This window comes from Bufo gargarizans, chromosome 1 (assembly GCF_014858855.1).
Source record: "Bufo gargarizans isolate SCDJY-AF-19 chromosome 1, ASM1485885v1, whole genome shotgun sequence".
Classification (NCBI taxonomy): domain Eukaryota; kingdom Metazoa; phylum Chordata; class Amphibia; order Anura; family Bufonidae; genus Bufo; species Bufo gargarizans.
The window spans coordinates 457791578-457816573 of record NC_058080.1 but is presented as its reverse complement, the minus strand read 5'-3'; the positions used below and the strand labels follow the sequence as shown (position 1 = coordinate 457816573).

Below are 24996 nucleotides of genomic sequence, written 5' to 3'. Positions count from 1 at the left end.
GGTCCGTGAAAGAACACGGATGCACACAAGATTGGCATCCGTGGCCGTAGGTTACTTTCATACAGACGGATCCGAAGATCCGTCTGCATAAAAGCTTTTTTAGAGCTGAGTTTTCACTTCGTGAAAACTCAGATCCGACAGTATATTCTAACACAGAGGCGTTCCCATGGTGATGGGGACGCTTCAGGTTAGAATATACTAAAAGAACTGTGTACATGACTGCCTGTCCGGCCGGGAGCTCCTCCTACTGGTAAGTGACAGGTCTGTGCGGTGCATTGCCTAATGATCTGTCACTTACCAGTAGGAGGAGCTCCCGGCTGGACACAGACATCGCAGCTCGCAGGTAAGTATGATGCTTCTACAAATTGCTAAGTAACCATGGCAACCGGGACTGCAGTAGCATCCCGGTTGCCATGGTTACCGATCGGAGCCCCAGCGATTAAACTGGGACTCCGATCGGTACTCTCCACTGCCACAAATGATAGGGGGGGAGATTTTAATTAGGAGGGGGAGGGAGGGGAGAGGGCCCACTGGCCACCAACGAGTTAACTACAGGGGAGGGAGGGGGGCCCCACTGGCCACCAATGAGTTAACTACAGGGGAGGGAGGGGGGGGGCCCACTGGCCACCAATGAGTTAACTACAGGGGGGAGGGGGGGCCGGCCGCACTGGCCACCAATGAGTTAAAAACAGGGGGGGGGGGTCTGCCCCCTGCTGCCTGGTGATGGGGACGTTTCAAGTTAAAATATACCATCAGATTGGAGAAAACTCTGATCCGATGGTATAAAGGGACTCCTGACTTTACATTAAAATGCAATGGGGACGGATCCGTTTGCAATTGCACCATATTGTGTCAATGTCAAACGGATCCGTCCCCATTGACTTGCATTGTAATTCAGGACGGATCCGTTTGGCTCCGCACGGCCAGGCGGACACCAAAACAACTTTTTTTCATGTCCGTGGATCCTCCAAAAATCAAGGAAAACCCACGGACGAAAAAACGGTCATACTGTCGTGTGCCTGAGGCCTTACCCTGTATGTTCTGTAGTGCTGTATGTAATGTTTTCCTGACGAACTATTCCCATTTTTTCAAATTGGGTCCGATCCTCTAAGAAGAGATAGGAACGCAGGAATCGTTTAACACTACACCGCTGCTAAGCCGAGGAGTCACGTGAGACGTCACAGTAGAGACTCCATACCAAGTGGGACGCCGCGTAGGGTAAGAACGGCTGGAAGATCGAGTGTAAGATCCAGCAGGTGACGACATGTGGTAAAAAATATCTTTCACAATTATTACTACCTAGCTATTTGATTGAGCTAGCGGGACAGATCCTGGATATCGTGTGGAGCTATCACGGCCTTGAGCACGGGGTCCTGCCATCCGACGTAGGTGAAGCCTCGTATTGGGCTAGAGACATGGACTTAGACCGTTTACAAGTAGAGTCGCACTGCGATTTTTTCACGATTCTTTTATGATCATCTGCATTGCGATTTATTCATTAGTGTTCGCATTGTGATCCGTTTGCGACTATTTGCGAGTAGAGTCGCATTGGGTTCTAAGGTCCAAACTCATTTAATACATTGTTTTATTGCATGTATGGTTTTACTATTGTGATATAATTTTATGTATTGGCACATCATATTAAAGGGCTTCTGTCACCCCCCAAAAGTCATTTTTCATTTTTGGGCTAATTAAAATCCTTATAGTGCGATTATTCAATATATAGTGCTCTTACATTTTTCTGTGGTTTCGTTTCTTTAAAAACGGCACTTTTATAATATGTTAATTACTTGGCTACTAGCAAGTAGGGGGTTGCTTGCTGGTAGCCGCCGCATCCTCCTTTAAAAAAAACGCCATCAAGCCTATCTTACCTCTACTGGGAATAATGCATTCAAATCAACTTCAGCCAGGTTCCATTCCCCTTGTCTCACATCATTCATTTTCCAGATTTCCTCATAGGACCCGTGTACATCTCTAGTATAGACCATAAAAGCATTGCTACTTTGACGATGAATTCGATAATAGAAGGAAAGGCATCCAGATATAGGGGTAACAATTAAAGGAGACACCAGCTGTGCTACTTCTTGGAACTGCTTGGCATAAACAGAGTCAACATACATGTAGTGTCCTTTGAAGATAAAAAAATTAAAGAAACAGACATCCATGAAAACTGGTGGAAAGTGGTACTAATGTATTGATGGAATACCATGTTACCTTTTTGGAGTATGCAGAAAAAAAAAAATCTTGACTTTTATGAGAATATACATTTACCCCTTGCATTGTAACTATTTTTTAACTATCTGTATTTTGTATGTAAAACTTTTTAAACTTACAGCACCACAGGGATTTATGGTGTTGTAATTTAAGTTCTGTTCAGTAAATCCAGGGAATTCCAGGTGTTACGTCAATAATTTAGTTAAAGGAGTCCTCAGGATGGGCCATCAATATCTGAAAAGGCAGATGTTCCATTGAGAGCTGCGGCTCTTCCCAGGCCACATACATCACCTTCCAAGTGAGTGGGCCTGACCTGCAATACCAAGCACAGCCACTATACATCTGATGGCATTGTGCTTAATAGGAGGCTGCAGCACTCACCGGTGTGCCGTGGCCTCTTCAAATAGGTGTTATTTGGGGGTGCCAGGAGACGGATCCCCACTGATCACATATTTATGACCTGTCCTGAGGATAGGTCATCAATATAGCAGACCCGGAAAAAAAACTTTATACACAGGTACTATACATCTTTCTAAATGATGCCTAATGCCAGGTAGAGTATTATTGCTCATTAACAGCACGGTTAGTATCTGTATGATCATTAAGAAAATCTTCCCACTTTGTACAGTTAAAGGGGTTATCCCATGACTAATGTAAAAAATGAAAATCAGACATTATATAGTACACAACAACCTCTTTCTAAAAAAGCTAGAACCAGCCCTGTCTCTCACATGGATCTAGAGATCTACCCATTCATTGCTCTTCTAGATTTATATCAGGCTGCTCAAGGGGAGTGTCTTTTCTGCTGCAGCTAAGGGGGACATGTCTCAGCTCTCCCTATCACAGCTCAGGAGGTGTGTCTTTACTGCTGGAGCTCAGGAGGTGTGTCTTTACTGCTGGAGCTCAGGAAGTATGTCTTTACTGCTGGAGCTCTCTCCCTATCACAGCTCAGGAGGTGTGTCTTTACTGCTGGAGCTCAGGAGGTGTGTCTTTACTGCTGGAGCTCTCTCCCTATCACAGCTCAGGAGGTATGTCTTTACTGCTGGAGCTCTCTCCATCACAGCTCAGGAGGTGTGTCTTTACTGCTGGAGCTCTCTCCCTATCACAGCTCAGGAGGTATGTCTTTACTGCTGGAGCTCTCTCCCTATAACAGCTCAGGAGGTATGTTTTTACTGCTGGAGCTCTCTCCCCATCACAGCTCAGGAGGTGTGTCTTTACTGCTGGAGCTCAGGAGGTGTGTCTTTACTGCTGGAGCTCTCTCCCCATCACAGCTCAGGAGGTGTGTCTTTACTGCTGGAGCTCTCTCCCCATCACAGCTCAGGAGGTGTGTCTTTACTGCTGGCGCTCAGGAGGTGTGTATTTACTGCTGGACCTCTCTCCATCACAGCTCAGGGGGGTGTGTCTTTACAGCTGGAGCTCAGGAGGTATGTCTTTTCTGCTGGAGCTCTCTCCCTATCACAGCGCAGGAGGTGTGTCTTTACTGCTGGAGCTCAGGAGGTGTGTCTTTACTGCTGGAGCTCAGGAGGTGTGTCTTTACTGCTGGAGCTCTCTCCCTATCACAGCTCAGGGGGTGTGTCTCTACTGCTGGAGCTCTCTCCCTATCACAGCTCAGGGGGTGTGTCTTTACTGCTGGAGTTCAGGAGGTGTGTCTTTACTGCTGGAGCTCTCTCCCTATCACAGCTCAGGAGGTGTGTCTTTACTGCTGGAGCTCAGGAGGTATGTCTTTACTGCTGGAGCTCAGGAGGTATGTCTTTACTGCTGGAGCTCAGGAGGTGTGTCTTTACAGCTGGAGCTCTCTCCCTATCACAGCTCAGGAGGTGTGTCTTTACAGCTGGAGCTCAGGAGGTATGTCTTTACTGCTGGAGCTCTCTCCCTATCACAGCTCAGGAAGCAGCTGAAGGATGAAACTGAGCATGTGCGGCCTTATCAGTGATCAGGACAAAGAAATATCATTTAAAAAAAAACTGCAGGTGGCGCTATACAGATATATTTGATTGAATAAGTCAGTTTTTAATTACATGTAATTACAAACGTATTTAGATCCAGGTGCAGGTTTGAAACCTGTAGAATATTATTTTGTGGGACAACCCCTTTAATTATGTGCCTGACACCTTCATGTATCCACAAGATATTATTAATTAACTCACCAAATTCACTGCCAAGTGTGTGGTCTTTAGGCATAACAGCCCGTGAATTTCGGATGTTGCCTCCTCCAACAAACCAGTTTACATTTGGGTTCCAGCTGTTCATGTAACCACAGAGATGGTTCTCCTCAAAATCACACTCTGCAGTGACATAAAGACAGTCAAAATGCTGATAATCACTTACATACCATTATTCATATGATAATCATTATAGAAGACATTTGCTTCCTCCATATGTGTACAAAACCCAGTGATCTTTTTGCTGAGTAACCAGACAACACAGTTCCTTTATCTGCGACAAGAACACCAAAGACTGGATTGAAAACATGTAATTTATTAGCCATCTTTAACTTTCCTCCCACAGTTATGCAGAGGAATATTGTTTTTGAAATTCATTGGTATACATTTCTCCTTTCCATTTGGAATTCATGATTTTGCTAATGTGCTGTGGCTTAGGGCTCATGCACATGACCGTTGGCTGTTTTGCGGTCCGCAAAACACGGATACCAGCGGTGTGCATTCCACATTTTGCCGAACGGAACAGCCGGCCCCTAATAGAACATTCCTTATATTTGTCCGTAATGCGGACAAGAATAGGACATGTTCTATCATTTTGCGGACGGCTTCAAAAGGACGTGCGGATGCAGACAGCACACGATGTGCTGTCTGCATATTTTGCGGCCCCATTGAAGTGAATGAGAAGACGACCCGCAAAAAATGTGGGTGCAGACCCAAACCATGGTCATGTGCATGAGCCCTTATATGTAAGTGATCATTGGTGGCAGTGGAACCTCTGCAGAGGGAAGTGTGTTCTATACTGAAAGAAGATAATACTCCTCCGCCATCTACAAAGCCACCAGTGACAGCCGTCCACAGAACGCAGAAGAGTGCAGCTGCTGGAAGGAATTAAAGGTCAGTATTCTCTTTTCCCTGTATATGGGGCCGTAGGGGCCTCTTGCACACGGATGCGGACCCATTCACTTAAATGGGTCCGCAATGACAGAGATGCGGAACGGAAGCATGGATTGGAACCCCACGGAAGCACTACGGAGTGCTTTCGTGGTGTTTATGTCCGTGCCTCCCCACCACAAAAAAATAGAACTTGTTCTATTCCTTGCATTGGATCACGGACCCAATTCACAGAACAGACGCACAATGTTTGTGTGCAAGAGGCCTAAACCTCATTCAGTTAAACGGCTGCACTACCACCCAGCTGTTGTTGGTCGCATGGAGGTTGTTGCAGCCAAGATTGCCATGGAACCCCATCCTCACCAGCAATACACTTATTATTTCACACTTACCAATGCAATACCCAGTGGTCATTTTTAACTCATAAATGGCTATGCTGCTTTTTTCATCAGCTCCAAGTATTCCTTCCAGTATGATCTGCAATAGAATTAAAAGAAATCTCTAGATGTGCCAGTCTTTCCTCAAATATAAAATGTGCAGTAACACCAATGCTGGTCTCTGTTGATACAGTTCTAGAAGCATTCTCTCAAATTATTTCCTTACATAAAACACTGGTTTAAATTGGACAAAGCCAATATAGTGGAATAGTAGTGGGATGGACAAGTTGTGATTGCCATGACTATCCCATAAGTTCAGGGGCGGACTAGGAGCTTAAAGTAACCCTGGAAATAAACCTAAAAGTGGCCTCATTTTGTAGGCCAGGTCCACACTGACAAAAGGCAGGGCCGACACAAATATGGAGGGACAACAGCAACACGTTGGCCAGAAATACCATAGATGGACCTCTAAGACACAGAGTAGATGTGTATCGCGACAGCATGTCTCCAAAAATGCGTTCCAATATGCGTTCCAAAGACCGGAAGTGACGCATCGCGTCACTACGATGCGTTCCACCGACCGGAAGTGCTCTCCCTTCGGCGTCCGGAAACACATGCCGGCACCAGCGCTTAAATAGCAAGCGCTGACATACTGTTATGAGCCCTCCAGCCTCCCAGCATACCAGCTGTGCCTGTTACAGGGTCTCCCTCTGTCTGGTGAGTACACTATATCGTTTACACCACTGACTTGTCCCCTTATGCTAATGACTGAGTGGCATATAGTATACTTTGTTTATTGATCAGTACACTATGGTAATATATGAATACTTGTGACTAAGTACTTTACTCGTTCAGACTCACATATGAATATCAGACACAGAGTACTTTGTTTTTCAGACCTATATAAATGTCTGACATATAGCCCTTTTTTTCACCCTCAGAATTCATCATATATACGGACAAGAGCTACATATCTGTATACACAGCACCATCAAGTATGCCAAGGAGCTAAGTACCATCTTATTTTTCTAAGCACAACAGTTTCTTATAAAAGAAATTTTTTTGCTTACTTTATTCCCTACGTTGACTACACTGTCATCACCTCCTGATGAGCTGCTGTATGCAGCCGAAACGCGTTGGGGTTGTCTTTCTATCATTTACATTAGACTTATTATTTTTTTGTTTTGTTTCACTGGATTAATATTTCTCGATCCAGCTTTGTTAAGTAGGGCATCACTAGGGCCATATCTAGGCTTAGGTACGGGGGCAGGGTGTCTCCACCATTAGGGGACATCCCTGTGCTTCAGGACATAGTTCCGTAGGGTCGTCTAGGGAGAGAATTTTTCCCACAGACTTACCCATTATCATCCCCGTCACTATAGTGATTCATTATTGTACCACCTATCTATAATAGGAGGTTCGCTGTTTGCATTTTTATATCAAGAGCATCTGAGTGTATCGATCACTCTTGCTCATACCCACTCATTAATAAAGTTATCAAGTTTCCTAAATTAAGCACGTCAATTCTCAATTTTCTTTTGTCTCCAAAAAGTTGTCCAAACCAAATGTGTTATCAGTAATTGTTAATATTCTCTGTGCACACAACTGTTTAGCGGTCAGTTTTTCACGGATCCGTTGTTTCGCATCTGAGGTTTTTTTTCTGATTTAAGTCCTCTTCTGTTCCGTTATTGCACAAAACATATCCGTATGGTTTCCGTATTTGATCAGTTTTTTTGCGGATCGGAAACAGTAACTTATTAATCACCAAACACATGAGCAATATGGGCTGGGCATAGCATTTCTACAGGATAGATCCGCAAAATACGGATGAAATACAGATAACATACGGATGTGTTCCGCGTGTGTTCTGTATTTTTTGTGGACCCATTGAATGGGCCTCGGACTGTGGTTTGCGGATAATAATAGGACATGCACTACTTTTTTGCGGAACGGAAATTACGGAAACAAAGTGCACACGAAGTACATTCTATTGTTTTTGCGGACCCATTGAAATGAATGGGTACGGTCTACAAAAGAAACAGAACAGAATTGGAAAGAAAATTACGTTCGTGTGCATGAGCCCTAAGTGTGTATACATAGATAGCTGTCAGTCACTGATAGCTTGTGACACAGTGTCACGGACCGGCAGGACAGGTAGTGGATCCTCTGGACCAGAGAGGCGATGGCGCGAGTTGTACTAAAGGACCGGTTCTAAGCAGTTACTGGTCTTCACCAGAGCCCGCCGCAAAGCGGGATGGATTTGCTGCGGCGGTAACTACCAGGTCGTGTCCCCTAGTAACAACTCGACCTCTCTAGCAGCTGATAAGGCGTGGTACACAGGGAGAAGGCAAGAACGTAGTCGGACGTAGCAGAGGTCAGGGCAGGCGGCAAAGGTTCAAAGGCGAGTAGACGGTAGCAACGGGTACGGCAACAGGCAAGGCAAACTAACACAGTAGGGAACGCTTCCTCTGAGGCACTAGGCACAAAGATCCGGCAGAAAGCTGTGGGAGGAGAAGGTATAAATGGGCAGTGCACAGGTGCAGCCTAATTAAGTCAGCACTGCCTCTCACAAACCTTAACCCTTAATAACCCCTTTGGACCAGGCACCAATCACTGGTGCACTGGCCCTTTGAATCTAAGTGACCCGACGCGCGCGCGCGCCCTAGAGAGCGAGGACGCACACGCCGAGACGCTGGAGTGCTGCCTGGGGGCATACGCTGTGAGCGCTCCGAGGCCAGCAGGGGACCTGGGGCGCTCAGCGTAACAGTACTCTCCCCTTTGGTCTCCCTCCCTTTTTGGTACCGAAGAACTTGCGGATGAGACTGCGGTCCAGGATGTTCTCCTCCGGCTCCCATGACCTCTCCTCAGGACCGCAGCCCTCCCAGTCGACCCAAAAAAATATTTTCCCCCGGGAGATCTTGGTCGCCAAGATCTCCTTGACAGAGAATATATCGGAGGTACCGGCGACAGGGGTGGGAGAAACAAGCTTGGGAGAAAAACGGTTAAAGACAGCAGGTTTAAGAAGGGAGACATGGAAGGAGTTATGGATTCGGAGGGAGGGAGGAAGATGGAGCTGATAAGAAACTTGATTGATACGACTCTTGATTTTATAGGGTCCCAAGAAACGAGGGCCCAACTTGTAACTTGGGACCCTAAATCGGATGTACCTAGAGGAGAGCCACACCTTGTCACCCGGGCGAAATTCCGGAGGAGATCTGCGTCTCTTGTCAGCTTGAACCTTCATACGGGCGGAAGCCATGAGGAGAGCAGTGTGGGTTTCTCGCCAGATGGAGGAAAAATCCTGTACAAGACTGTCAACGGCAGGTACCGAAGAAGGAGTGGGAGACTGCAGCAGAGGTGGAAGAGGATGACGGCCAAAAACTACAAAGAAAGGAGACTTGTTAGAGGCAGAGGATTGTTTGTAGTTGTAGGAGAACTCCGCCCAGGGAAGTAGATCAGCCCAGTCGTCATGGCGTGAGGATACAAAGTGACGCAGATAGTCACCCAATATTTGGTTCACCCATTCTACTTGGCCGTTAGACTGAGGATGGTACGAAGAAGAAAAGTCCAATTTGATCCCGAGCTGAGCACATAGAGCCCTCCAGAATTTGGAGACGAATTGTACCCCACGATCCGAGACAATATGTTTGGGAAGGCCATGGAGACGGAAGATGTGTTGGAAAAATTGTTTGGCCAACATGGGTGCAGAGGGTAGACCGGGCAGGGGTACAAAGTGAGCCATCTTGGAGAAGCGATCCACCACGACCCAAATAACGGACTTGCCATGGAAGGAGGGAAGATCTGTAATAAAGTCCATGGCGATGTGAGACCAGGGAACTTCAGGAACAGGTAGAGGCAAGAGGAGACCCGCTGGTTTCTGGCGAGGCGATTTATCCCGGGCGCAAATCATACAGGCCTGGACGAAGTCCGAGACATCTTTCTCCAGAGAAGACCACCAGTACCTTTGGGAGATTAGTTGGAGAGACTTTAGCACCCCTGGATGACCGGCAAAAGGGGAGGCGTGGCCCCACTTGAGAATTTGCAGCCGCTGACGTGGAGGTACGTAGGATTTGCCAGGAGGAAGAAGGCGCAGGTCCACGGGAGCGACTGTAATAAGGCGTTCTGGAGGGATAATATATCGAGGTGTTAACTCGTCGCCCACCACATCAGAGGAGCGAGACAGAGCATCTGCCCTAATGTTCTTACAAGCCGGACAGAAATGGATCTCAAAATTAAAGCGGGCGAAGAATAGGGACCAACGAGCCTGACGGGGATTTAATCTCTGAGCAGACTGGAGATAAGCCAGGTTCTTGTGGTCCGTGAAGATGTACACAGGATGTGTGGCGCCCTCGAGTAAATGTCTCCATTCCTCCAGTGCCAATTTAATAGCCAGCAGTTCCCTGTCCCCAATGGAGTAATTTCTCTCTGCGGAAGAGAATGTTCTTGAAAAGAAGCCACAAGTTGAAGTCTTGCCCCGGGAAGACTTCTGGGTGAGGACAGCTCCGGCTCCCACCGAGGAGGCATCCACTTCAAGAGAGAAAGGCTTGGTGGAATCTGGTCTAGAGAGAACGGGTGCAGAGGCAAAGGCGGATTTCAGGGACTGGAAGGCTTCCTCGGCTTGGGAAGGCCAGGATTTGGGGTTAGCTCCTTTTCTAGTGAGGGCCACGATAGGAGCTACCAGAGTGGAATAGTGAGGGATGAATTGCCTGTAGTAATTCGCAAAGCCCAGAAATCTTTGTATGGCTCGGAGACCAGAGGGGCGTGGCCAATCCAGAACCGCCGAGAGCTTGGCTGGGTCCATTTGAAGTCCTTGGGCTGAGATAATGTATCCCAGGAAAGGCAGGGAGGTCCGTTCAAAAAGACATTTTTCAAGTTTAGCGTACAGGCGATTTCTCTTAAGACGAGTAAGAACTTGTTGCACATGGACCCGGTGTTGATCCAAATTGGAGGAAAAGATGAGGATATCATCCAGGTATACGACCACGCAGGTGTAAAGTAAGTCCCTGAAAATATCATTGACAAATTCCTGGAAGACAGCAGGTGCGTTGCAGAGGCCGAAGGGCATCACCAAATACTCAAAATGGCCGTCCCTTGTGTTAAAGGCGGTCTTCCATTCGTCTCCCTCACGGATACGGATCAGATTATAGGCCCCTCGAAGGTCCAATTTAGTGAAGATCTTAGTCCCTCGGAGACGATCAAATAGCTCAGAGATTAGAGGCAGAGGGTAACGGTTCTTGATGGTAATTTTATTAAGACCTCTGTAGTCAATGCAGCGGCGGAGGGAGCCGTCTTTTTTTGTCACGAAGAAAAAAACGGCCCCAGCAGGAGAAGAAGATTTTCTTATGAATACTCTCTGTAGTTTCTCACGTATATAGTTGGACATGGCAAGAGTCTCAGGAGGTGAGAGAGGATAAATTCTGCCCCGAGGTGGAGTAGAACCGGGTATCAGGTCGATCGGGCAATCATAGGATCGGTGAGGAGGAAGGACCTCAGCTTGTTTCTTGCAGAAGACATCTGCAAAGGAATGGTATGGCTTGGGCAGCCCAGAAGGCGGAGTAACTTGCGGGTTCTGTTTGACCAGAGCAGGCATGAGACAGCGGTCCGAACAGGAGGAACCCCAACGCAGGATCTCACCGGTGGACCAATTCAGGACAGGACTATGACATTGAAGCCACGGCAGACCCAGGAGTTCGGAGGAACAGAAGGGAAGGACAAAGAACTCTAAAGTCTCGGTATGAAATAATCCGATGTCCATCTGCAGAGGCTGGGTACGGAACTGCACGGTGGCAGAGAGTCTCTCACCGTTAACAGTAGAGATAAAAAACGGCTTGGGTAGACGGATTACTGGAATACGGTACTTGTCAACCAAGGAGGCGTGAATGGAGTTGCCAGCTGAACCGGAATCCAAGAAGGCGGCTGCGGAGAAAGAGGACTTGGAAGAGATGATCAACTGCACGGGTATGATGAGATGTGGAGAGGAAGAATCCACACCTAGCAACGCCTAGCAACGCCCACGTTTACTAGGTGCGAGCGTTTCCCGAACGCGGTGGACGGAGAGGACAATCTCTAAGGAAGTGCTTGGTACTGGCACAGTACAGACACAGGTTCTCGTTTCTGCGGCGGCTTCGTTCTTGCGGAGTCAGGCGTGACCGATCCACCTGCATGGCTTCCACGGCAGAAAACCCAGTAGCGGGTTGAGGTGGACGCAGAAAAACAGGAGCCAGACGAGAAAAGCGTCTAGGACGAGCTTTTTCCTTTTCAAGGAGGAGTTCCTCTTGTCTTTCGGCGAAACGTTTGTCTATCCTAGTGGCCAGCAAGATGAGGTCACTAAGAGTGGAAGGAAGCTCACGTGCAGCCAGAACGTCCTTTACTTCACTGTTAAGTCCCTTCTTGAAGGTGGCGCAAAGGGCTTCATTGTTCCAGTTCAGCTCAGAGGCCAGGGTGCGGAACTGAATGGCATAGTCACCCATGGAAGAACCTCCTTGGGTCAAATTTAGTAAGGCAGTCTCTGCGGAGGTAACCCGGGCAGGCTCCTCAAAAACATTCCGGAACTCTAGGCAGAAGCTCTGGACGGAAGTGGTGGCAGGACCTGCGCGGTCCCATAGTGGTGTAGCCCAGGCCAGGGCCTTCCCGGACAGTAAACTGAGAATAAAGGCTACCTTGGCTCGCTCAGAAGGAAACTGGTCGGACAGAAGCTCGAGGTGGAGAGAGCACTGCGACAAGAACCCACGGCACTGCTTAGGATCTCCGTCATATTTGTCTGGTAGGGACAAACGGATTCTGGAACCGGTGGTAACTGCAGGCGGAGGTGATGCAGCAGGAGCAGACGGAGGAGCTGGCTGTTGCTGAGAAGGCAGGAGCTGTTGCAACATAGCGGTCAACTGGGCCAGCTGTTGGCCCTGCTGGGCCACAACGGTGGTGAGGTCCGCTAGGCTTGGCAAGGGAACATCAGCGGGATCCATGGCCGGATCTTACTGTCACGGACCGGCAGGACAGGTAGTGGATCCTCTGGACCAGAGAGGCGATGGCGCGGGTTGTACTAAAGGACCGGTTCTAAGCAGTTACTGGTCTTCACCAGAGCCCGCCGCAAAGCGGGATGGATTTGCTGCGGCGGTAACTACCAGGTCGTGTCCCCTAGTAACAACTCGACCTCTCTGGCAGCTGATAAGGCGTGGTACACAGGGAGAAGGCAAGAGCGTAGTCGGACGTAGCAGAGGTCAGGGCAGGCGGCAAAGGTTCAAAGGCGAGTAGACGGTAGCAACGGGTACGGCAACAGGCAAGGCAAACTAACACAGTAGGGAACGCTTCCTCTGAGGCACTAGGCACAAAGATCCGGCAGAAAGCTGTGGGAGGAGAAGGTATAAATGGGCAGTGCACAGGTGCAGCCTAATTAAGTCAGCACTGCCTCTCACAAACCTTAACCCTTAATAACCCCTTTGGACCAGGCACCAATCACTCGTGCACTGGCCCTTTGAATCTAAGAGTCCCGGCGCGCGCGCGCCCTAGAGAGCGAGGACGCACACGCCGAGACGCTGGAGTGCTGCCTGGGGGCATACGCTGTGAGCGCTCCGAGGCCAGCAGGGGACCTGGGGCGCTCAGCGTAACACACAGTGAGAGGTTTGGTCTGGGAAAGCAGGTATTTTCCTCCCAGATTGTTCTGCTGGGCTGATTTACAGCCAGATGAGGTCAAATACAGGACCGGAGTTTAAGTGCCGGTCCGGGTTTTGGCAGCACCTGGCTGTCCTTAAATAGGCAGCTGTGCTCAGAAGTGAGGTCTCTGTGTTGGGATCTGGGAGCCTTGTGTCTGGATGAAGGCTTGCTACCTGTTTGGCGTGAAAACAGGTTGGTGCTACTATGCTCAAGGACTCTTTGAGGCAGAATTGCCGCATGGTGTGAAATACCACCAACACCGCAAGGTGACTTTTTGCTTGTTTATGACTGCTTGTTTTGTCACTTTCCTAAAGTGTGAATAAAACACTGAACTTTCCGCTAATTCTGTCTACCAGAGCGAAACCCCACAAGCTGTACACAGGGGAGGTGTTATCAGTGATTGATAGCATTCTCTGTGTAAGTGTATATACATAGCTGTCAGTCACTGATAGTTGTACGCAGGGAGGTGTTATCAGTGACTGATAGCATTCTATGTGTAAGGCCTCCTGCACATGTTCCATTGTGTTCCGTTTGCGGTCCGTATGCAGAACCATTCACTTCAATCTGTAAACAACAGAAGGTACTCCGTATGTATTACATATCCGTATTTCCGTTCAAAGATAGTACATGTCCTATTATTGCCCGCAAATCACGTTCCGTGGCTTCATTCAAGTCAATGGTTCCACAAAAAAAAAGGAATGCATCTGTATGTCTTCCGTATGTCTTCCGAAACACTACTGAAACAAAAACCGGGAAAAACGGACCGCAAAATACTGAAACAATCATTCAGTCGTGTGCAAGAGGCCTAAGTGTGTATACAGAGATAGCTGTCAGTCACTAATAGTTGTACACAGGGGAGGTGTTATCAGTGATTGCTAGCATTATCTGTGTAAGGCCTCTTTCACACAAACGTAAGGGTTCCGTGCCTGGGCTGCGGACAGCAAATTGTGGTCTGCAATGCATGGGCACCGACCCTGGGGCAGCCGCATGTAGATCGCAGACCCATTCACTTGAATGGGGTCCGCAATCCGTCCATTCTGCAAAGTTCCGTAGTGCTTCCGTGGGGTTCCGTTCCGTTCCGTGCTTCCGTTCCGCATCTCCGTATTTGCGGACCCATTCAAGTGAATGGGTCCCTATCCGTGATGCGGAATGCACATGGCTGGTGACCCGTTTATTGTGGAATCGCTGTATGTGGCCCGCAGCACGGACACAGAGCCCTTACGTTCGTGTGAAAGAGGCCTAAGTGTGTATATATACAGTAGATAGCTGTCAGTCATTGATATCTGTACACGGGGAGGCATTATCACTGATGGACAGCATTCTCTGTGTAAGTGTGTATACATAGATAGCTGTAAGTAATTGATATCTGTACACAGGGAGGTGTTATCAGTGATGGACAGCATTCTCTGTGTAAGTGTGTATACATAGATAGCTGTCAGTCACTGATAGTTGTACATAGGGGAGTTGTTATCAGTGATTGATAGCATTCTCTGTGTAAGTGTGTATATATAGATAGCTGTCAGTCACTGATAGCTGTACACAGGGGAGGTGTTATCAGTGATAGCATTCTCTGTGTAAGTGTGTATACATAGATAGCTGTCAGTCACTGATAGTTGTACACAGTGAATATGTTATTAGCGATTGATAGCATTTTCTCTGCAAGTGTGTATACATAGATAGCTGTCAGTCACTGATAGTTGTACACAGTGAGGTGTTATTAGTGATTGGTAGCATTCTCTGTGTAAGTGTGTATATATAGATAGCTGTCAGTCACTGATAGCTGTACACAGGGGAGGTGTTATCAGTGATTGATGGCATTCTCTGTGTAAGTGTGTATACATAGATAGCTGTCAGTCACTGATAGCTGTACACAGGGGAGGTGTTATCAGTGATTGATGGCATTCTCTGTGTAAGTGTGTATACACAGATAGCTGTCAGTCACTAATAGTTGCACACAGTGAATATGTTATTAGCGATTGATAGCATTTTCTCTGCAAGTGTGTATACATAGGCAGCTGTCAATGAATGATAAGATGGTCCCCGCATACAACTAAACTCTGATAGAGCATGTAAATGTAAAACATGAGATGTAAATGTATAAATTACATTTGTTTGCATCTTTTTTGCATACTACATATGCATTTATCCCACAACATTTTTAAGTAATAATAATAACTCATATAATAATTGTTTACCTTAAACCTTTTTGTTGAATATCTTAAGTCCACACTTGCTATTAACCAGCCATCTGACTGTTCCTGGCTTGACCATAGAAGGTAATCAAAGCTCTCACCTTCAGGCCTGACAAAAACATTTAAGATACTGGGATTGGGGGAGAACTCCAGTCCAGTAATTTGATAAACCAGTCTAAGACAGCTCCATTCATCAGGCTGGAGGTCAGGGCTTAGGAGAACAGCTTTCTGTCCATGAATTCCATGAGTTGTATCCACTGAAACATAATGACCTGAAAAAGGATAGAAATGCCACTCATTAATAAGTGTCATAATATAATGACTGTATTTTCTCTGCTATGAGAGACAATCCTATACATACTACAGTTCTGTATTTATTTTAGAGCTCATAAGGGCACAATAATACAGTAAATCAATGGAGTCTGTCGAGCACAGATGGTGTCTGTTATCTAATGGATCCAGCAGATCGTCTTGGCTTCTTTTATAAGAGGAAGCCACAAAACAAATGTTAACACAGCCTAAGGCCCCTTTCACACAAGCGAGTATTCCACGCCAGTGCAATGCGTGATGCGAACACATTGCGCCCGCACTGAATCATTCATTTCAATGGGGCTTTGTACATGAGCGTTGGTTTTCATGCATCGCTTGTGCATTGCGTGAAAATCGCAGCATGTTCTATATTCTGTGTTTTATTATGTGTTTTCCATGCAATGCTGGCCCCATAGAAGTGAATGCTGCGTGAAAATCGCATCGCATCCGCAAGCAAGTGCGGATGCGATGTCTTTTTCACGGATGGTTGCAAACAGATGTTGTTTGTATACCTTCAGTTTTTTATCACACAAAATGCATTAAATCGCAATGTCACATACAAAGCTGAATGACCTTGCTTGCGAAATCGCGCATTTTTCACTGAACGCATCCGCGATGCATCTGGACGTAATCTGTTCTCGCTCGTCTGCAAGGGGCCTAATATATATAATATATATATAACTTGGTTGTGTCTAGTTGAGAGAGAGAGAGAGAGTAGAGAGTGGAGAGGAAGTGAAGTTAGTTAGTACATTGTGTATGGAGGAGAGAAACAGGCATCGTCCACCATGTAGTCTGCTATGTCTACCCCTTGGTCATGGCCAAGCTAAGGGAGCACAGTGAACATTTCTCTACAGCAGCCAAGCACAAGAACATAAGTCTATGTCTAAATATGAAGCAAGCCTAGTGAGAGTTACAGCTGAATCTAGCTTATGGACCTCACCAGCACAAGTGCCTGAGAGCAACTTTCCAAGTGCCGGGACACGAATGGATAATTAGTGCGCAGAATTATCCTTATTCACTCGAAGCCTTCCGGGATATAGTGGAAACCTAAAAACCTTATTACTGCAGGAGAGCATCCTGCAAATAATGTAGCAGAAGACTGATGCCTACCATGAGGGAGAACACCCTTATTGGATAGCTCAAGATAAGTAGAAAACAGCATATTTAGTACCAGAGTGCTATAGTTGGGACTTAAAGTAAATATACTCAGTCTTTGCCTGTCAAGTAACTGACTCTTCATTACTACTACTACACTCAATATTTGTACGTTACGGTGTTGGCGTCACGAACACAGGGGCCCGGCCACCAAAGCACCTTCAACACCTACACAATCAAGGGCACAAGTCTGCGCATCTTCCTACAGAGGTCGCCCTTGGAGCTACTTCGAGGCCTACAGCTACAGTTTTTACCAGTTCTTACTGAAAAAGAGCGCAGGATGCAGAAACCAGAGGACAAACTGTTGATCTTTGATTCCGTTAAAAAGCACCTAAACCTTCCCATCATGTGCGCTAAACGTCTGATCGCAGGAGCTCCGGAATGCTCATCCCCTGACTCTTGGGAATCTGGCAACCCACTATCCACCGATGTACCCAGTTTTCCAGATCCCTATGACTAAGTCGGCTGGTTGGCCAATGCTTTAAATGGAGCCAGAGCACTGTTGAGAGGACTACTCTTGTTTTGTTGTTTTTGAGCCCCTCTCCTTTATTAAACAAGGACTCTACTAAGGACTCCGCCTCTGTCAGAAAATTCCCAGTTGTGCCTTAGTTTGCGCCATTTAATCCCTTTTTACCCACTTCTCAGGTTGTCTGAGACTTTAACTTGCAAGAGACTTTAACTTGCAAAATCCTATGCAACGCAGAGACTCTTAAATCAAAAATTTTGCACTTTAATTAACCCTTTGGACTACAAATTATTTATACCCAAATCCGGGATGGATTTTGTCTCAGGACTGTGTCATAGACTGCATTGCCCCAAATGTGAGATCACAGCCCATTTTATCCCCATCAAGTAAAGAAGAAGAACGAAGCCCATTATCCTTTTTGGTTATCCTATGCAATAATATGCAATACTTTAATGTGAAATATGCAAAATGTATATGTGATAAATTGCCTAATTTGTGTTGTTGTGCATAACCCTTTATTTACAGGAGGTTATTGGAGTGTCATGATAGTACATTGCAATGAACATATGCATATTTGTGTGTGAAGCGTAGTTGGTGTATTTCAGGAGACAGCATAGAGATCCACACACAAATAGAGTAGAAAGAAAGTGAAGTTAGTCTACTTTCAGACTCGCGTTTTGGCTTTCCGTTTGTGAGATCTATTCAGGGCTCTCACAAGCGGTCCAAATCGGATCAGTTTTTGCCCTAATGCATTCTGAATGGAGAAGGATCCGCTCAGAATGCATCAGTTTAGTCTTCATTCTGCTTTGGAGACGGACACTAAAACACTGCTTGCAGCGGATGAAACTGAGTTTTTACTGACACAATCTGGCACAATAGAAAACTGATCCGTCCTCCTTTTGACTTTCAATGGTGTTAAAGACGGATCTGTCTTGGCCATGTTAAAGATAATACAAACGTATCCGTTCTGAACAGAAGCAGAAGCGTATACTCAGTCTTTGCCTGTCAAGTAACAGCATTAGAAAATCCTGCCATTGACCATTGCCTAAACCTGATATATGGATTACAATTAACTTAACATCTGAATGCCATATGAATGCACTTTATTGATGGACTGTAACATCTGCCTTGAGACTATTGATTCGAGTAAATGTTCAATTTTTTTCCAGCAACTGACTCTTCATTACTACTACTACACTCAACATTTGCACCTTGCGGTGCTGGCGTCACGAACACAGGGGCCCAGCCACCAAAGCACCTTAAACACCTACACAATCAAGGGCACCTAAACTTCCATCTGGCTGGTGTTCCCTGCAATAGAGAGTGCCCCAGAGGATTTAGTGCTGTCTTCTAGTGTTGATCGAGCACCATAGTGCTCGGGTGCTCAGGCCGAACACAACGGGATGCTTGGGTGGGGAGGGTGCCTAATTCATAGGAAAAGGTCAAAAATTGATGAATACACCACAGAAATGGTTCGGGAACAGCATGGAGAGGATGTCTGGATGCATCTTGGACTCCCAGGTCGCTGCTGGAAACGATGTTGTCCGAGTAGTACGCCACTTTTACAGACTGACAATAATAAGGACAAAACCGAAGATAAAATCGATTTTAGAGGAAACATTGTTAGAAAACATTATTTCGTGTATATTTACTTGCATATAAAGTGCAAGTGCTGCCAAAATTACAAGGAAGAGGCACCCCGATACAACCTGTATATCACATAAAGGAGGGCCTCATTCACATTGTGGTACAATTTTTCAGGTAGTGGGACTCCTACACTCATAAAGTCTATGCCTATGCACAAGTCAGGGATGGGCAAACTGTTACATGGTATTACACGCGCTAAAAATACATATTGCTGCTGTCAAACACAATAGTCCTTAACCCCTTAAGGACCAGGCTCATTTTCACCTTAAGGACCAGGCCATTTTTTGCAAATCTGACCAGTGTCACTTTAAGTGCTCATAACTTTAAAACGCTTCGAATTACCCAGGCCGTTCTGAGATTGTTTTTTCGTCACATATTGTACTTCATGACACTGCTAAAATTGGGTCAAAAAAGTTAATTTTTTTGCATAAAAAAATACATTTTTTACCAAAAATTTTGAAAAATTAGCAAATTTCAAAGTTTCAGTTTCTCTACTTCTGTAATACATAGTAATACCCCCAAAAATTGTGATGACTTTACATTCCCCATATGTCTACTTCATGTTTGTAGCATTTTGGGAATGATATTTTATTTTTTGGGGATGTTACAAGGCTTAGAAGTTTAGAAGCAAATTTTGAAATTTTTGAGAAATCTTCAAAATCCCACTTTTTATGGACCAGTTCAGGTTTGCAGTCATATTGTGAGGCTTAGATAATAGAAACCTCCCAAAAATGACCCCATTCTAGAAACTACACCCCTCAAGGTATTCAAAACTGTTTTTTCAAACTTCATTAACCCTTTAGGTCTTCCACAAGAGTTGATGGCAGATGGAGAAACAATTTTGAAATTTCTATTTTTTGGAAAATTTTCCAATATAATCAATTTTTTCCAGGAGTAAAACAAGGGTTAACTGCCAAACAACACTCAAAATGGGTTGCCCTGATTCTGTAGTTTGCAGAAACACCCCATATGTGGTTGTAAACTACTGTTTGGCCGAACGGTAGCACATAGAAGGAGGGGAACACCATATGGGTTTTGGAAGGCAGATTTTGCAGGACTGGTTTTGTTTATACCATGTCCCATTTGAAGCCCCCTGTTGCACCCCTAGAATAGAAATTTCAAAAAAGTGACTCCATCTAAGAAAGTACACCCCTCAAGGTATTCAAAACTGGGTTTACAAACTTTGTTAACCCTTTAGGTGTTCCACAAGAGTTAATGGCAGATGGAGAAACAATTTTGAAATTTCTATTTTTTGGAAAATTTTCCAATATAATCAATTTTTTCCAGGAGTAAAACAAGGGTTAACTGCCAAACAACACTCAAAATGGGTTGCCCTGATTCTGTAGTTTACAGAAACACCCCATATGTGGTCGTAAACTACTATTTGGCCGAACGGGAGCACATAGAAGGAGGGGAACACCATATGGGTTTTGGAAGGCAGATTTTGCTGGACTGGTTTTGTTTATACCATGTCCCATTTGAAGCCCCCTGTTGCACCCCTAGAATAGAAATTTCAAAAAAGTGACTCCATCTAAGAAAGTACACCCCTCAAGGTATTCAAAACTGGGTTTACAAACTTTGTTAACCCTTTAGGTGTTCCACAAGAGTTAATGGCAGATGGAGAAACAATTTTGAAATTTCTATTTTTTGGAAAATTTTCCAATATAATCAATTTTTTCCAGGAGTAAAACAAGGGTTAACTGCCAAACAACACTCAAAATGGGTTGCCCTGATTCTGTAGTTTGCAAAAACACCCCATATGTGGTCGTAAACTACTGTTTGGCCGAACGGTAGCACATAGAAGGAGGGGAACACCATATGGGTTTTGGAAGGCAGATTTTGCAGGACTGGTTTTGTTTATACCATGTCCCATTTGAAGCCCCCTGTTGCACCCCTAGAATAGAAATTTCAAAAAAGTGACTCCATCTAAGAAAGTACACCCCTCAAGGTATTCAAAACTGGGTTTACAAACTTTGTTAACCCTTTAGGTGTTCCACAAGAGTTAATGGCAGATGGAGAAACAATTTTGAAATTTCTATTTTTTGGAAAATTTTCCAATATAATCAATTTTTTCCAGGAGTAAAACAAGGGTTAACTGCCAAACAACACTCAAAATGGGTTGCCCTGATTCTGTAGTTTGCAAAAACACCCCATATGTGGTCGTAAACTACTGTTTGGCCGAACGGTAGCACATAGAAGGAGGGGAACACCATATGGGTTTTGGAAGGCAGATTTTGCAGGACTGGTTTTGTTTATACCATGTCCCATTTGAAGCCCCCTGTTGCACCCCTAGAATAGAAATTTCAAAAAAGTGACTCCATCTAAGAAAGTACACCCCTCAAGGTATTCAAAACTGGGTTTACAAACTTTGTTAACCCTTTAGGTGTTCCACAAGAGTTAATGGCAGATGGAGAAACAATTTAGAAATTTCTATTTTTTGGAAAATTTTCCAATATAATCAGTTTTTTCCAGGAGTAAAACAAGGGTTAACTGCCAAACAAAACTCAAAATGGGTTGCCCTGATTCTGTAGTTTGCAAAAACACCCCAAATGTGGTCGTAAACTACTGTTTGGCTAAACGGCAGGACATAGAAGAAGGGGAACGCCATACGGTTTTTGGAAGGCAGATTTTGCTGGACTGGTTTATTTACACCATGTACCCTTTCAAGCCCCCTGATGCACCCCTAGAGTAGAAACTCCATAAAAGTGACCCCATCTAGGAAACTACGGGATAAGGTGGTTGTTGTTTTGGGACAATTTTTGGGGTAAATTAGATTTTTGGTTGCTCTATATTACTCTTTTTTGAGGCAATGTAACAAAAAAATTTAATTCTAAAATTGTTTCTACATTCGCTATTTAGTTTTGTGGAACACCTAAAGGGTTAACATAGTTTGTAAAGTAATTTTTGAATACCTTGAGGGGTGTAGTTTCTTAGATGGGGTCACTTTTTTGGAGTTTCTAGTCTAGGCTACATCAGGGGGGGCTTCTAATGGGACATGGTGTAAAAAAAAAAAACTGTCCATCAAAATCTGCCTTCCAGAAACCGTATGGAGTTCCCTTCGTTCTATGCCCTGCCGTGCGGCAATATAGCCATTTACGACCACATATGGGGTGTTTCTGCAAACTACATAATTGGGGCAATAAATGTTTAGTTTTGTTTGGCTGTTAACCCTTGCTTTATTACCGGCAAAATGGATTTAAATTTAAATTTTGCCCAAAAATAGGTGTTTTGGCACCGTTTTTATTTTATATTTTTAACACCGTTCATCCGAGGCGTTTGGTAAAAAGTTATTTTTATAGCGACGACTTTTACGCACGCGACGATGCCCAATATGTATGGCTCTCAGACTTTGGAGACACTAAGCAGGCATCCTAAAACTGCGGCCCTCCAGATGTTGTAAAACTACAATTCCCACCATGCCCTGATGATGGCTGTAGGTTGTCTGGGCATGCTGGGAGTTATAGTTTTACAACATCTGGAGGGCCGCAGTTTGAGGATGCCTGCACTAAAACTAATATTTTTTGGGGAAAGAAAAATTGTTTTCGTGTCTCCAAAGTCTGAGAGCCATAGTGTTTTATGTTCTCTAGTGAACTGTTGGGGATTATAAAAATTTAGTACTCCATGGAAGTGTGATACTCCCTGAAGCAATCGATAATGCAGAGGCCCGGATGATCGGGGCACGTGTCACATTGAGTTGTGGTGTCCTTCCGTATCCCCCTCTTGTGACACACTCTGCACTTTTTTTGGGTTCGTCCCTTCTTTCCAGTATGGGGGACCACACCTGGAAAGTGTTGGCCAGGGACGATCCGGGCGCCTCCAGTTCCCGAGGTACTCCGGCCTGCTCTTTCCCGGTCCGAAAAGATCAGGTCTTTGAGGACTGCCTCATAGAATTGGAGGAATGTCCCTGTGCTGCCAGCGCTTCGGGATAGTACAAAAGAGTTGTACATGGCAACCTGCACCATGTAGACCGCAACTTTTTTGTACCATGCCCGGGTTTTGCGCATGGCGTTATATGGCGTGAGGACTTGATCAGAGAGATCAACTCCTCCCATATACCGATTGTAGTCGACGATACAATCGGGCTTGAGGACCGTTGCCGCGGTACCTCGCACAGGGACTGGGGTGGTGCTGTTACCGTGGATTGTGGACAGCATAAGGACATCCCTCTTGTCCTTATACCTGACCAGCAACAGGTTTCCACTGGTAAGTGCACGGGTCTCACCCCTGGGGATAGGTACCTGGAGGGGGTAGGCAGGGAGGCCGCGTTGATTTTTCCGCACGGTCCCACAAGCGAACGTGGATCTGGCGGCAAGGGACCTGAACAAGGGAATGCTGGTATAAAAGTTGTCCACGTACAAGTGGTAACCCTTATCCAGCAGTGGGTACATAAGGTCCCACACGAGTTTCCCGGTAACACCCAGAGTGGGGGGACATTCTGGTGGTTGAATCCGGGAATCTCGCCCCTCGTACACACGAAATTTGTAAGTGTACCCTGAGGTACTCTCACAAATTTTGTATAGCTTCACGCCATACCTCGCCCGCTTTGTGGGAATGTATTGGCGGAAACTGAGTCTCCCCTTGAACGCAACGAGAGACTCATCAACCGCGACCTCCCTTCCAGGTACGTAGGCCTGCTGAAATGTGGCCCCAAAGTGATCGATGACCGGCCGTATCTTGTACAGCCGGTCATAGGCAGGATCACCTCGGGGTGGACATGCTGCATTATCGGAATAATGCAGACATTTCCGGATGGCCTCAAACCGGTGACGTATCATGACCATACTGTACAGTGGGGTCTGGTACAGGACGTCCCCACTCCAGTATTGCCTGACACTGGGTTTTTGGACTAGACCCATATGCAGCACGAGGCCCCAAAATGTCCTCATTTCGGCTGCACTGACCGGCGTCCAGCCACCGGGTCTAGCCAAAACTGAGCCTGGGTTTTGAGCGACGAACTGTTGGGCGTACAGATTCGTCTGCTCCACCATCAAATTCACCAGTGGGTTACTGAAAAAAAAACTAAAAAAGTCTATTTCAGTAAACCCCACTGTGGGAATCTGGATTCCAGGATTGCCAGCGAAATCCGGAATCTCAGGCTCAAAGTCCACTGGGGGACACCAGCTAAGTTCATCGGCAGGGGGCTCCGGTGAACTTATTTGGTGGGCCGGGAAACCAGTACGAACCCCAGGGCGGCTCGTACTAGGGTGGGCCACAGGATCCCTAGCATGTGTGGCCCCTGGCTCCGCCTGGCGGCGTCTCCGCTGCCTTGGTGGCTCATCGTCATCCGATGATGATGAGGAGGATGCGGATGACAAAAGGAACGTGGGGTCATCCTCATCCTCACTGGGGCTCTCAGAGTCGGAGGCAATCTGGGCATATGCCTCCTCGGCCGAGAACACCCGGCGGGCCATGGGTGTGTGTGTGTGCGTGTGTATGTGCGTGCGTGTAAACCTTTATTCTATGTGCGTGTGTGTGGGGGCACGGGTGTTCACGTACTAAAAAGTCCAGGCAAAAAAAAGTGTTAGGAAAAAAAAAAAAAAAAAAGTTCAAACTTGCTGATCTGCGGTTCAACGCTGATCAGCGGTCGGTGGGGTGGTGGGGCGGGCGATGCGCTAACAGTGGACGGACGCTAAAAAGTGCCGGCCAGTCAGCGCACGCAGAAAAAAAAAAAAAGTGGTGGTGGGGAAGGGTCTGGTGGTGGGGGGAGGGGGTTGGTGGGGGGGGGGCTGGTGGTGGGGGGGGGGGGGCTGGTGGTGGGGGGGATGCGGGGGGGGCAAGTGGCAGGGGGGGTATGGGGTCTGAAATTTGAAAAAAAAAATTTTGGAATAAATGTGCTTTTTTTTTTTTTTTTTTTTTCTAACTTTTCCCTTCTATCCCTGCCTAAAGGTGCCTCTCCCTCACTGACCCTAACCTACCTGGGTGGCGATGGGTGC

General features: G+C 46.1%; 1 protein-coding gene across 3 annotated transcripts in view; it reads right to left on the bottom strand.

The window, feature by feature from the left end:
- The window catches only part of MAMDC2 (MAM domain containing 2), a 113062-nt gene that overhangs the window by 37796 nt on the left and 50270 nt on the right, over nucleotides 1–24996 (bottom strand). For all 3 annotated transcript variants that reach the window (XM_044287256.1, XM_044287266.1, XM_044287275.1), the window contains exons 3-6: nucleotides 15490–15758; nucleotides 5660–5744; nucleotides 4362–4499; nucleotides 1872–2128 (exon numbers count right to left, since the gene is read on the bottom strand). In XM_044287256.1, coding sequence (XP_044143191.1) covers nucleotides 1872–2128; nucleotides 4362–4499; nucleotides 5660–5744; nucleotides 15490–15758 — 749 coding nt within the window. The remainder of the gene's footprint in view (nucleotides 1–1871; nucleotides 2129–4361; nucleotides 4500–5659; nucleotides 5745–15489; nucleotides 15759–24996) is intronic.